This window comes from Lutra lutra, chromosome 10 (genome assembly GCF_902655055.1).
Source record: "Lutra lutra chromosome 10, mLutLut1.2, whole genome shotgun sequence".
NCBI classification, from domain to species: Eukaryota; Metazoa; Chordata; class Mammalia; order Carnivora; family Mustelidae; genus Lutra; species Lutra lutra.
The window spans coordinates 41,600,232-41,615,282 of NC_062287.1; the positions used below are offsets into that span (position 1 = coordinate 41,600,232).

Below are 15,051 nucleotides of genomic sequence, written 5' to 3' on the forward strand. Positions count from 1 at the left end.
CAACCAATTGAGCCACCCAGGCGCCTGCAATTTAAAAGTTTTTAACTTAAACTTCCTTTTGGTTGAGTTTCCTCCATAGGAAAAAAAATCAACACTATAAGATAGGGGTTTCTTTTAGCGTTGTACAATTTTTTTTTCAAATGTAGCTGTTTCACAGAGAAAAAAAAATCAATTATTGACTGAAGTTTATTTTCTCTTACTCTTTTAATCTTTGTAAAAATGAAGTGTTTAAAAACATTCAGACTCACCAGGTTCCACAGATCCTCTGATCGTTCCAATTACATTGTAAATCCTTGTAATTTTATTGGTGTTATGAACATGCATTCTAACCTTCCTAGGATTTCAAAGGGAATAAATTACTTTATATAGATTATTACATCTAACAGTTTTGTTCCACCATTTTATTATGAGAAAATCTCAAAATTACAGATAATTATATAATAGGACAAGCATATTGTGCTTCTGAAATCATATTTAAAGCATGTGTGATATTCAATAAAGTGTCTTTGTAGAAAAACTAATCAATGGGTATTTTTTATATTTTAAGACATTAAGGATTTATTTTGCTGAGAGATAAAAATTAATAACAAAGAAGCAAAAAGATTTCTAGCATGTTTCTAAAAATGAGCCTAAGATTTATCAGTAAGAAACCCTGAATCATTGATATTATGTCATTAAATGAATAAAAGAAGAATATTACAAAAAAGGAATGAAAAAAAATTTATTTTAATCAAAACCTGAAAATAAACATAGATTATCTGGTCAGATCCTCAGAGGATCTCAACCACATATGTAATACTTCTTTCTAGTTTTTAGAAGCAATGACTCGAAAAGTTTTTAAAAAAGGATCTGTTGGTCCTGTTACCACTTCAAACTCATCATGTTCCAAACAACATGAACTCTATAATGTAAGCTCCACAGGGAAGGAATTTTGTCTGTTTTGTTCACTGCTGAATTCCCAGTATGCAGAATAGTGCCTGGGTTACAGTAAATACTCAAATATTTGTAAAATGAATGAATACACTCCTATCAGGAAAAAGTGAAAAAGGGCTTAGCTCATCATCCATCACTCTGCCTATCAGTGTCTTTGACTAGAATATTTCACAACTCCGTAGAGATCAAGATTAACTTGTGAAAATTCCACATCCACTGAAATATACAATCTGTCTAGTGAATATTTAATGGATTCCTTCAAGGTAGAAGAAACTAGTTTTCTGCTATTAAGTACTTCAATTTCAGCATTCTTGATGTGCTTTTTTGGTATCATCATTGAATTCTCCTTTGAATAAATTTTAATTCCTTTGTGGTTCCCTTACTATTTAATGAATTAAATGAAATTTTTGACACGTTCATTTTATATTTGTAGGAGAAACATGGTTTTACTTAAAAAAAAAATCACCATTTGTTCATTTTTTGAAGTCCCACTGAGATGTACAATGGATTCACCTTGTAGAACCAGGTATGGGTAGCTTGAACCCAGACATGTCTTCTTTTGGCTCTGAGGTTAAACCAGAGCAGTGACAGAATTTTCACTCTGCTGACTCTGTATCTCTTTTTAATTAGGAAGTGTTTAATGTTAACACCAATACAGTTAACATACAGTGTTGTATTAGTTTTAGGTGTACAATATAGTGATTCAACAGTTCTATACTTTACTCAGTGTTCATCATGGTAGGTGTACTCTTATTCTCCCCACCACCTATTACACCCATCCCCTCCACCTGCCTTCCCTCTAGTAGTCATCAATTTGTTCTCTGTCATTAAGAGTCTGTTTCTTGGTTTGTCTTTCTTTCTGTGGACTTCTAACTTTATACTATCTTTCCTACTGATTTTATGTTTTGTATTTCTAGTTTGCAGATGGCAGGTGAATTATTCCCTATTGGTGGCAGCAATGGTTAGGAATTTGGTTTTATGTCTTATCACTTGGTAATCTCTGTAAATGGATTAATTATCAAGAGCTCTTCTGGGTGAGAAATGATAATCTGGACAGTTCATCTGGGTGAAAAATGACAGAATCTCTGTAAATGGGTTAATAGATTATTAAAAGCTCTTTTTGGTGAGAAAGAACAAGAGATTTTTATTTGTGTATTTGTCCATTTTGAGCTCAAATCAATTAGGAATTTTGTGCCCGTGGTGAAGGAGAACATTTTGATATCTAGACCAAGGGATTTGTGTTTCTGAATTTACTCCTAAACTGAAATTATACAACTGAAGCTGTATGTTTTCTCTGTTCTCTGTGTCACTGTGTTTCATTTCTAAATCAGAAAGGCCTTTATCTTTCACTATGCATGTTAGGTTTACTTGCTAGTGTATATAATAAACATTTATATTAAAGTAACTCTTTGTTCTCAGTTATAGAGATAAATAAGCACTTACAGTATTTCTAAAATTCCTTTAAAATAAAAGGAGTTAACTCCTAATACTTTAAAAGTGCTGAAAAAACATTCTTAAATTAAAAAATTAGTAAGAATCCAAGTTTGCACAGTTAATGTAAAGTTACAGCAAACAAGACTGATCGACTGATTTGGGCTTAATCAAAAGACTTAATCAAAACACTGATTTATCAGTGTTAAATTTCCCTTTCTCCCACAGGCAAATCAAACTACTTAAAGTTCTAAATCTTGCCAAGTTGATCTCTACACAAGTTGATCTCTCCAGCTAGCATTTCCTGCCTGCCTTGATCTAGTGGGAAACTTATAAGCTCAATGAATAAATACTCTGGGATCACTCCTCTACAACAGTGCTAATGCTAACGCATTGAGCCTTACAATAGTTACGTGCTTACCTATTTTAACTCATTGCACAGTAAGTGATCAATAAATGTGAGCTCCTTTCTCTCTTCTCTTTTACTCCTTCCCTTAAGGTAACTTTCAAAATGCTATACATTTGAAATACTGGGTTATCTGAAACATTGTTTTAAAACTTTGGATGAAAAAGGCAGTTAAAATGTTAAACCTGAACTCAAATGTAGTCATGTTTAAGACTTTATAAAACAAATGTTGTGATCTCTCTATTGGAAGAAGAATTCAGGACATCATTCTATAAGTATTTAAGTGATATAAAATGATCAATTGTTCATTATGAAAAATGAGAAAAAAACAAGCAAAATATAAGAAGAAGTTACCTTGACATTTTTCCATTAAACATACAAAACTTTTCCAGTCTATTAAAGTAATATAAAATTACCTGAAGGAATCATGCCCTGCAAAACCAGGCCCAATGTTATAATGCACATTAAGACTTCCCTTCCAGCTGTCATCGGGTACAGCAATTCCTCCCATGTGGCTGTTGAGAGAAAATAAAATTAACAGAAAAAGGCTGAGCATCATAATTTCTTAGAAGAAATCATGGAGTCTGATAATGTGATATTCATTCATACATTTAACAAATATTTATTGAGCCAAGTACTATTAATATTCCCTTTCTTTGTGGAACTTACATTTTATCAAGAGAGCCAAAATTGAAATATATGAAGTATTTAATATAAGAGGGCTTAGGAAAAAAAAAAATAGGGAGTGGAAATGAGAAGCATCAGCCTCCTTACTTTTGACTTTATGTAGGGAAGTGTTAGATCTAAGAAATAGTGAAAATGGGAAATTCATGACTATGTAAAGGAGAAGAAATTAATTTCTAGGGAAGCTGGTGATTACCTAGTTGGACTCACCAAGCAATTATTAAATTTTATTGGTACAGACACCTAAAAAACAAAAGTTGGAAATTTATGAAAGAACATCAGTGACAGAATGCAACATTAGCAAACATTAGTTAAATGTTTACTATATTCTAGATACTTTATACATTTGCATTGGTCTCATCTCCTCCTCATAATAACCCTATCAGGGAGAAACAATTACTGTGCTCATTCACAGATAAGCAAATTGAACCAGAGAAAGATTAAGTAATTGGCCCAAGTTCACACATCTAATAAGTAGTGGGCCCTGTAATTTTTTTTTTAAAGATTTCATTTATTTGACAGAGAGAGACACAGCAGAAGAGAGAGCAGAAGCAGGGGGAGTGGGAGAGGAGGAAGCAGGCTTCCCCACCACACAGGGAGCCCGATGCGGGGCTCGATCCCAGGACGCTGGGATCATGACCTGAGCCAAAGGCAGACGCCCAACCACTTTGCCACCCAGGTGCCCCGGGCCCTGTAATATTTTTAAAATACAAGTCAAGTACAAACATCAAATGAATATCAAAGAAAATCAACTATTTGAAAAATCTCCAGTCAGTATTTTTATCTTGGACACAGTTTTGCACTTGATACTTTCTTTTGTAGGAGACTAATGGTTTCTTGCTATTTCTTGGTGTACTCTGTTATTCCTACTTCAGGAAGTATTTTCCTACTTTGTTTCCTTAAATTTTAAAAAATGTTTTTGAGGTATAAGTGACCTATAACATTGGTTTCGTGTATACAACCAGACTTTACTTTTAACATAATTAGAGTACATTGGTTTTAGACAAGAAAATGGACACATTAGTATAAAACATCTTAAATATCATATCCAATTAGAAAATCATACCGTAGTAATATTTCTGCATCATTATACCCAATAGGATGTACAGGGATCTTGGGAATTCCCACTCCTTCTTTGACATCAAGTCTAAAGGTGTACTCTGCAGAAATTGTATAAAATGAAAACATCTGAAAAATCTGGGCAAGGGGTATAAAGAAATGTCTTTTATTACTATATTTATTACATGGTTAAAATTGTATCAGATTTACTACATGTTTGAAATTATATCAAAATTTAAAATTCCCCCAAACCCACTGATTGTTTTATCTAATATGACCTATTTAATTCAACAGTAAGAAATTAAATCATTCAAATTTTAATGTAAAATCAACTGTGGGGATTATAAATTTCCAAATTTGTTTTGACATTGCATGTAAATCTCTTGAATTTTACAAGAATATTTTATTTCCTCAGGGATCTCTTGAATCCATCTTAGGGAAGCTTCAGTTAACTAGTTGCCTGGAAATTATGTCCCAAATTTTGAAACTAGGTATAACTGAAAATAAAAAAAGAAATTAAAGGGAATTTATGAGTTCTTGGGAATAATAAAGATCTTATTCAAATGGTTAATACAACATTCTTTTTAAAGAAAGACTAAAAAGTACTGTCAGACTTACAACCTCATTGGGACTTTGGCTTTCAGCCAAAATAGTTGTATAGCACTAAAACACCTAGCTTAGAAACAAAGGAAGATTCCAATCAAATGACAGCAAGGTTCCACCTCTAGAAAATAGGAAGAAAAAAAAAATGAAGCAAAAATAAGCAGGGAAAGAACATAGTAAAGATCAGAGCAGAAATATAAGAAATAAGAGACAGGAAAATGGTAGCAATTATGAATAAAATCCAAGCAGATTCTTTGAGAAGATCAATAAAACTCATAAATCTTCAGCAAGACAGTTTAGGGGAAGGAAGGGAGGAAGGGAGGGAGAAAAATTGCCATGGAATAAAGAAGAGAATATCATTCTCGTACCTGCACATGCACGTGTGTATGCACACACACCTGCACACACACAGCATGAGAATATTATGAACAAGTCTATCAAGTTTAACTTAGATGAAATGGACTAAATATGTTGAAGACATAAACTACCGAAGTTCACTCAACAATAAATGGACAACCTAAATAGCCACATACCTGTTTTAAAATGGAATTTGTAGTTAAAAACATGCCTACAAACAAAATTGCAGACCAAGATTTTCTAGGGAATTCTACCAAATGTTTATAGAACAAAATCTCTCAAAACGCTTACAAAACAATGAAGAGGAACTAGTTTCCAACTCAGCTCATAAGGCCAACATTACTCTGATATCAAAATAAGACCAAAATGTACACGAAAATCAATCTACAGGCCAATATCCTTCATGAATAAAAGGAGATATGCTTAACAAAATTTTAAACTCAACAATATACCAAAGCATGTGAAAGGATAGTGTGTTGTGACCAAGTAGAGTTTATCCTAGGATGGGAGGGTTGGGTTAACATCCAAAAATCTATTAGTATAATTTAATGAGAGTAACATAACAACTTATTATCATCTCAAGACTCACTAAAAGCATTTGACAAAATTCATTATACAGTCCTAGATAAATGTGCTAAAACAAAAGCTCTTAGTCCATTAGAAGTAAACTCCCCCAATCTGACAAAAAGATATATATAGCTGAAGACTGGATTTTTTCTTCTTGAGGCAGGAACAAGGTAAGGACATCTCTGCTAACACCTTTTTCCAGGAATGTACAAGACATACTAGCCAGTATACTAAGGCAAACACATTTTAAAAAGTAAAAGGCCTCCAGACTGGGGAAAAAAAACATATTTGCAGAAAACATGATCGTCTGTGTAAAAACTGATGGTATCTATAGAAACTTACTAGAACTATTTAGTAAGTTCAACAAGTTTGCAGGATACAAGATTGATGTATTTCTTCTACAAATTAAGTATTTCTACTTACTAGCACTGAACATAGGGAAATAGAAATTTTAAATATATTATTAAAAAGCATACAAGTGGAAACACATATGGGTAAATGAGAAAGATGTGTACAACCCATACAGTGAAACTGCAAACATGCAGAGATAAAGAGTATCTAAGTAAACAGAGAATTGTGCCATGTGCACAGATCAAAATATTCATTATTTTTTAAGATGTCGATTCTCCCCAAATTGACCTACAGATTTAATTCAATCTCAATCAAATTCCCAGGACACTCTTCAGTGGAAATTAATAAACTGGTTCTAAAATTCACATGGAAAGGACCTAGAATAGCCCCCAAAACTTTGAAAAAAATGTAACTTGGAGGTTTAGCATACCTATTAGAATGTAAAATGAAAACAACTGACCAAACTAAAGGTAGCAAGGATACAGCAACTGCAACACTCCTGCACTGCTGCTAGAATGTAAAATGGTACAACCGCTTGGGAAAACAATTTGAAAATCCCTCCAAAATTTAAATATGCATCTCTCATATTATCCCGTCGTTCAATTTCTATATATTTACCCAGAAGAAATAAAAGCATATGTAAATATGAAGGCTTGGATACAACTGTTCATAGAGGTTTATATAGGAGTCCTCAAACTAAAAAAAGATCCAAATGTCCATCAACAAGTAAATAAACAAACTGCAGTGTATCCATTCAAGGAAATACTCGGCATAAAAAGGAATCAACTACTGACACAGACAGCAACATGGATGGATCTCAAAACAATTAAACCGACAGAATGCAGATCAGTGGTTGCCTACGGACTGGCAGGAAGTGGGTAGGAAGGGTTTGGAGGAAAGTATTACAAAGAGAGGAGTGAAAACTTTTGGGTAATGGTATGTTCATTATCTTAATTGTGAAGGCAGTTACACAGACGTTTAACATGTGAAATGTGAAAAGTTTTGACAACACCCAAAAACTGACAGGTATTCAAAAAAATAATAATACAAATGTATGATAGCTAGAGAAGGATAGTATCACCAAGCAATTCAGAAAACCAAAGTTCTAGTTTGGTAAAAGTAGTATTACTTTGGGTATGGGGGTCTGTGTTTCTGCACCTCTGCTAAAAGTAGAAATTCAACTGACCCTTCCCCCTCCATGTGCACACCTCATGAAAATATGAAACAAAAGTAAACATGGGAAATTTTTTTAAAATTCTTAGCTATAGTAATCCAAAATATTGTAACTGTATGCAGTTTGAAGGTTATTCAATAGATATTCACTTTTAGGTCTTCACTAAGGGCAAGTAGTATTTTTGCAAAAATGGGTGAACCAGGGCAGGCCCATCCATGCTTACCTTTAGCCGGATAGCCTGGAGTGAGTGGGTCACCAGCACCATTCAAATTTAACACATTCCCTCTCTGCACTGCAGTTCCAGGAAGGTTCCATCCTTTAGGATAAGGCTGTACCGCAGGGGCAAAGTAGTCCGCTGGATCTGAGTACAAGATGATTCCTATGGCTCCTGCTAACATGGCATTTTTAACCTGCAGGGGCAATGTGCAATCCATAATGGAGAACTGGCAGATGATTAATTCGTCTAAGAGAAAATCAATTTAATAATGGAAGGAATTGGAGACACTGCTTTTTATGATGCTGCTACACATTCAGTTCTTTATGCCTTAATTACAGTTTCTCTCCTGGGGGAACTAAGAACTCTCATTTATTTTAACAACTCCAAACAAGCTCTTCTCTCTTCTGTGAAACATTCCTATTGTGGCCAAAACTGCAAAATTAATGACTCCCTTCTTTCTACCTCTTCTATTTTGTACATATTTCTGTCATAGGATGGATCATAGTATTTTAAAATACCTTTAAGATAACTTTCTCCCTTGCTAGACTGAGGATGTTTTTAGAAAAGGGACCATATCTTGTTCACTTTTAACTACCCACCCTCCAAAGTCTGGCACAGCACAGAAATACTTGTAGAACTAAACTAATTTAAAGTTCTATACAGAGTGTGTGAAAAATTGCTGACTGTATTTTGTAAACATTTTTAACAATGTAAACTAACCACAAATAGGAAAATCTTTCCAGCAAGATTCTGAAGTCTCCATTACCAGAAATATTGTAGTGAAAGATAGATAACAATCAGTCTTGACTAACTAAAACACACTTCAATACTCAGAAAACATTCCTACAATATGAATGGGAGAATAATCTGTCACAACTTTTTTGAAGGGCAATTAGATGATGCCTTCCAAAATTTTGAAAGAATATACATGTTGACTTGGCCATTAAATTGCTAGGAATCCATACTACAAAAATCTTCACATAAATATTCAAGTGGGTATGGACAAAGATGTTCACAGTGGAATTATTCTTAATAGTAATAAATTCAAGCCAAGTATCTGTCAACATAGGAATGGTTACACTGATTATCACTTCTACAAAGTATTATGCACCCATCCAAAATAACAACATATTTACTTAGGAAGCAGCTCTATAGAATTAACTACCAATTAAGTACCAGGCACGATCATAAGTTCTTTCAAACATAAAGTCATTTAATCTTCATAAGGATTCTAGGAGATCAGTGCTATTATTAGCATTCCCACTGTATGTATAAAGAAACACTGACAAAGAAAGATAAGTAACTTGCTTACAGTAAAAGATCAATAGAACAGGGAGCCTAGACTAGACCAGAATCTATAGTGTATGGATCTAATCTAGAGTCCTCTACTCTTAATCACACATTATACAACAACACTCAGTGTTTTGATGTGGAGGATACGTATATATTATTGCTGAGTGAGAAAATAAAGTTAAATATAGTATATGATGGCATCTTTTTAAAAAATGTATAATATTTGTAAAATCAGCATATAAAAAAGATATTCATATTCATATGTCACAGAATTAGGTCTAAGAAAAGCTGTGAAGATTGATCACATGTGGGCAAATAAAATGGGTCATGTAGGGGAGCTTTCATTTTCAGTTTACATAAAATTTCCCTCAAAAAAATTTAAAAAGCAAATTTTGTTGCTGTAATAAAAGTAATTTCCCTTTCTAGATGTATGAGGTAATATAAAAACAGGATTTCCTGGGTCATTGTCCCGGAGTCCTGGGATCGAGCTCCACATCAGGCTCTCTGCTTCCCTTCCTCTCTCTGCCTGCCTCTCTGCCTACTTATGATCTCTCTCTGTCAAAGAAATAAATAAAATCTTGGGGCGCCTGGGTGGCTCAGTGGGTTGAGCCGCTGCCTTCGGCTCAGGTCCTGATCTCGGAGTCCTGGGATCGAGCCCCGCGTCGGGCTCTCTGCTCAGCGGGGAGCCTGCTTCCTCCTCTCTCTCTGCCTGCCTCTCTGCCTGCTTGTGATCTCTCTCTGTCAAATAAATAAATAAAATCTTTAAAAAAAAAAAAGAAAGAAAGAAAATCTTAAAAAACAACAACAACAACAAGATTTCCCATGCAACCATGGCCAATAGGAAGATTTTTTAAATACATATAAATTGAGGTAATTCTGGAAAACATGATGCAAGCTGATCATTTACATTTAGAGGATATACACAATCCTCTTCTCTCTAGAAAAGGAGGTGATACAATACTTTATTTCCTCTGAAGATTTTTCCGTATCTCGCAATAACAATCTTTCCACTGCAATTGATGTTCATCTCTCTCTCCAGTTTGAAAAAATCTTCAGTACGAGCATAGTTCACATATATAAGATCTCCCTATAAGGAAAAAAAATTTTTTTTAATATATAGACTACTGCTATAATTAAAAGGAAAACCAATGAATAAGTTTGGTCCACAATACCACATCATCAAAAGTTATCTTTCCTGGATTGGGCATAAAAAAACTGGTATGTGCTAATTCTGTATGTTTTTAGAAAATATTTCAATACTTGGAAAGGTCAAAAAAAAAAAAAAATGCCAGTATGTAACACTTTAAACAGTGTGTTCTGTTTTGAAGAGATTATCAGCAGGTACTGAACCAAAGGAAATAGAGATCTTTTAAAAATCCCAGCTATGTTTTAAACAATCATAAAATAATAATAAAAATAATAAAATGCCTAGGAATAACTTAACCAAGGAGCTGAAAGACCTGTAACCTGAAAATCATAAAATACTGATAAAAGAAATTGAAAAAGACACAAATAAATGAAATAAATAAATAAATATGTCATGCTCACAGAGTGGAATTCATTTAATATCATTAAAGTGTGCATACCACCCAAAGCAATCTACAGATTCCACACAATCCCTATCAAAATACCAACAGCCTTTGTCACCAGACTAAGAAAAATGATACTAAAATGTGTATGGAACCACCGAAGACTTCCAGTAGCCAAAGGAAGCATGAGAAAAAACAAAGCTGGAGGTTATCACAATCCCAATTTCAAGACAGACTACAAAGCTGTAGTCCTCAAAAAGCATACTGCTGGCATGACAATAGACACATAGACACATAGACAATAGACACATAGATCAATGGACCAGAATAATGTCCATAAATAAACCCACACTTACATAATCAGTTAATCTATGACAAAGGAGGCAAGAAAATATAGTGAGGAAAAGACAGTCTCTACAATAAATCATACTAGGAAAATTGGACAGCTATATGCGAAAGAATGAAATCAAGATACTTTCTTACACCAGCCGGAGAAATAAACATGGATTAAAGCCCTAAAGATGAGTCCTGAAGCCATAAAACCCTAAAAGAAAACACAGGGGCGTAATTTCTTTGACATCAGCCTTAACAACATTTTTTCTAGATATGTCTCCTTGGGCAAGAGAAACAAAAGCAAAAATAAACAATTGGGACTTCAGCAAAATAAAAAGATTTCACATAGTAAAGAAAACCACAAACATAACTAAAGAGGGGAAAGATAGTTGCAAATGATATATCCAATAAAGGGTTAATATCCAAACTATATAAAGACCTCATACAGCCCAATACCAGAAAATACATATATACACCCATAATCTGATTAAAATAGGCAAAAGACTGACATAAACAATTTTCCAAAGAACATATACAGATGGGCTACAGACACAGGAGAACATTCTCAACATTAGCAATCATCAGGGAAACGCAAATCAAAATCACAAATATCACCTCACATGGGTCAGAATGGCTTATATCAAAAAGACAAGAAATAACAGGTGTTGGCAAGGATGTAGAGAAGAAAAATCCTTGCATTATGTTAGTGGAAATGTAAATTGGTGTGATCACTGTAGAAAATAGTGTGGAAGTTCCTCAAAAACTTAAAAATAGAAATACCATAGGATCCAGTAATTCTGCTACTGGGTACTTACCTACAGAATGTGAAAACACTAATTTAAAAAATATATAGGCACCCTAATGTTTACTGCATCATTATTTACCAAAGTGTCTACTGATGGATGAATGGATATGGAAGAACTGGGGTATGTATGTGTGCACATACTTAACCATAAAAAAAAATGAGATCTTGCCATTTGCAACTACATGGATAGACCTAAAGGATATTATGCTAAGAGAAGTCAGTCAGAGAAAGACAAATATGATTTTACTTACATGCTGAATCTAAATAAACAGACTTCAAAATACAGAGAACAAACAGAGGGTTGCCAGAAGGGAGAAAGGTGGGGGGTAGGTGAAACAAAGGAGATTTTTAAAAGAAAAAAGAAATCCCATGTTTCATTTTTAAATACCACTTGTGTGGTATGATCTATATAAACCTGTAACAAAATCAGACTATGAACAAAGGAAAAGAGCTTGTGGAAACATCTACTGACATTACCGAATTAAAGATATGCTCATCCGCTTGTTCTTTCAGAGTGGCATCTGCTTCACAAGGCTACGATTTTTATGTATTTGTTTTTTTTTCTTATTCTTAAATTATTTTTAGAAAGCGTGTTCATAGCACTGAATCTTTAAGTGTGGATCAGCATGTATGATTTACCTAGTCTCCTTGGTTCTAGTGCTTTACAGATGCTTTAAATGACGAAGGAAGGCTTAAAGAGTTGAGTAAAAAGTCGTTTTACCTCTGGCATGCCCTGGGCTGAGAAAGCGTTATATGGTGGAACAATATTTGTGACATTCTCATATCCATCAGGTGGCGGCTCAAGGTAGGAGGTATTGAAAATCTAGCAAGAATTGAAATACATGAAGTTGGAAAAAAGTATTCCCGATTTTTATTAAAGAATAATGCCCCCAAGTATACACTTAAGACAAGCATTCTGACAGTAGGTTCAGTAACTGATCAGGTAAATTCCACTGGCAACAAATGAGCAAGAGCTTTATTGTTCTTACTGCCTTCAAAACAGTAACAACTTCTACAAATGCAGGCAATCTCGGGTGACTAGGAGTTGCCATATAAAAACAGGGCTATGAAGGTGGCACCCCCACAATTCTCCTCCTTTTCCAATGATTCCTTTTCAACTTTCTTTGCCGGACCCCTTTTCTTTCAAATGCATTTAAATATTTCCTGTGTTTTATCCCCAGTCTATGATCTGCCTCATTTTATACTCGCTTGTCGTCAGATTTCACGGACTCCCAAAATTTTATCCATAGTCCGTACGCTTATAATGTCTACCTTTCCAGATATTTTATACGTATGTACATTTATATATGGACATTTCCACCAACATAAGGGCCTGATGATTACTTCAGCTTGGATGTCCAGACTCAACATGTCCGACTTTGAATTTCTCATCCCTCACCCCAGGCCTGTTGCTTTTTGGCTTTCCTTGCTATTACTAGTAGCATCACTAGCTAGCCGCCCATACCACAGATACTTCAGAGTCATCCTGAACTCTGTCTTTATCTCCTTACTCCAGGCAATCAGTAATGAATTTCCACTAGTATTGCCACCTAACTATTTCTTAGATCATCCCTCTTCCTCATTTCTACTAACATCCTGATTCAGGGCTTCATCATCTTTTACCTGGACTGTTCTCATAAGACTGCAATTTAAACTTCTTGTCTATCAAGGTCTAAGCTGCAGATGACCCAAACTATCTAAATAATGCCTCTCTAGCCACATCCTTCCATTGCTTAGGACTTGTCAATGGTTTCCACTGACTGACATTAAATTCTAAGCCCCTTAGGACAATGTATAAGCCATTCTGTGACCTGTCCCTAAAACATATATACTGGTTTATCTCCTACAGTGGCCCAATTTGTAGTTCACATTTTTGAAATACAGAAAATTTTTAAGTTCTCCAGTAATACTAAGTTAGTTATGGGTCTCCAAACCTTTGCCATTATTTTCTCTTCTGCCTGGATTCTTCTACTTTGCTTTTTCTTTTTTTTTTTTTTAAGATTTTATTTATTTATTTGACACAACAGATCATAAGGAAGCAAAAAGACAGGCAGAGAGAGAGGGGGAAGCAGGAACCTGAGATCGGGACCTGAGCCGAAGGCAGAGGCTTAACCCACTGAGCCATCCAGGTGCCCCCTACTTCGCTTTTTCATGTGGTGAACTCCTTAGGATCTTTCATGACTCTCATATCAGAAAGGTTTTCTTTCAGGAAACCTTCTCTAAGTCCCAGACTGGGCTAAGTGAATCTTTCCTGTGTAAAGAACCCAAAACATATCCTTCATAACGCTCACCATATTGGTTTAAAATGATGTGTTCTAACAACTGCCTTGACTTACTTAATGCAAAAAGAATCCTGTTCCTAGGTTTCATTCCATCTTTAAAACTTAGCACTGTGCCTAACATACAGTAGACACTGAATCCTTAGTTTGCAACTTACCAATTTTCCAAAAAATATGAGCTCCACTGCACTATTAACCAATTTCTATTTTTACTTGACCCTACATCCCAATTCACATGAACAACAGGTGTTATAAACTACAATAACTACCAACAATTCCACATCACCTCAATTCCATGTTCATCCATGATTGATATATAGTTGGCATTTGTCTCATTAGGGTAGGATAGGAGAACATCATAATGAACCAACTTGGCTGAATCCAGTCCAAATTTCTTCCACTGGGTTTGGATTTTCTTGGCAAGAAGTAAATTTTGTTCTGTTCCTGCCAGATGAGGGAGCTTTGTAAAAGAACTACAATGAAAATAAGATACAAGTGGGAGTTAAAGACTATATTCAGACAATATGCCTCAGGACTATTCTAGATGCATCACTCATCCTTTAGGTATTATCATTTCTACATCAAAGATTTAAAAAAAAAGCTAATGATACCAATTTCTAGGTATTCCATTTTAAAAATTGTGTTTAAATACAATATTCACAACACGATGCCATGGTAAACACAGGCAATCAGCAGTATGAGAAAGCACCTTGGGAGAAGATCAGGCCTCCATACGAATGGTTCTCCTTCCTGCTGATCATCAGTAAGGGAGGATATTTTGGGTGGTAGAGGGGGGAGGGCAGTTCATAATGTTTGCCAGAGACCAGCTGGGCAGTCTAAAATGTATACTTCCACTGTTGTCGTATTTATTCTGTTGTTTATTGATCTCATTCAAGTTAAAAGTCCACCCATTTTTATGTTGCCTACTGCTTAGTTTCTGCCTATTATTCAGATATTATACAACAGGTTTGTTGAACTGAATTAGGGCAATGTTCTCTTGGTTCTGAGTATAAATGGGTTGTAGCATTTA

General features: G+C 34.7%; 1 protein-coding gene across 2 annotated transcripts in view; it reads right to left on the reverse strand.

Moving 5' to 3' along the window:
- NAALAD2 (N-acetylated alpha-linked acidic dipeptidase 2) overlaps positions 1–15,051 on the reverse strand; it is a 56,816-nt gene that overhangs the window by 27,066 nt on the left and 14,699 nt on the right. Inside the window, exons 4-10 of one of the 2 annotated variants that reach the window (XM_047691695.1) lie at positions 14,308–14,494; positions 12,464–12,565; positions 10,037–10,162; positions 7,789–7,975; positions 4,521–4,614; positions 3,187–3,285; positions 249–334 (exon numbers count right to left, since the gene is read on the reverse strand). In XM_047691695.1, the coding sequence (XP_047547651.1) occupies positions 249–334; positions 3,187–3,285; positions 4,521–4,614; positions 7,789–7,975; positions 10,037–10,162; positions 12,464–12,565; positions 14,308–14,494 (881 nt within the window). Of the gene's footprint in view, positions 1–248; positions 335–3,186; positions 3,286–4,520; positions 4,652–7,788; positions 7,976–10,036; positions 10,163–12,463; positions 12,566–14,307; positions 14,495–15,051 lie in introns of those variants that run through there. The other variant, XM_047691697.1, reaches the window with a different exon arrangement.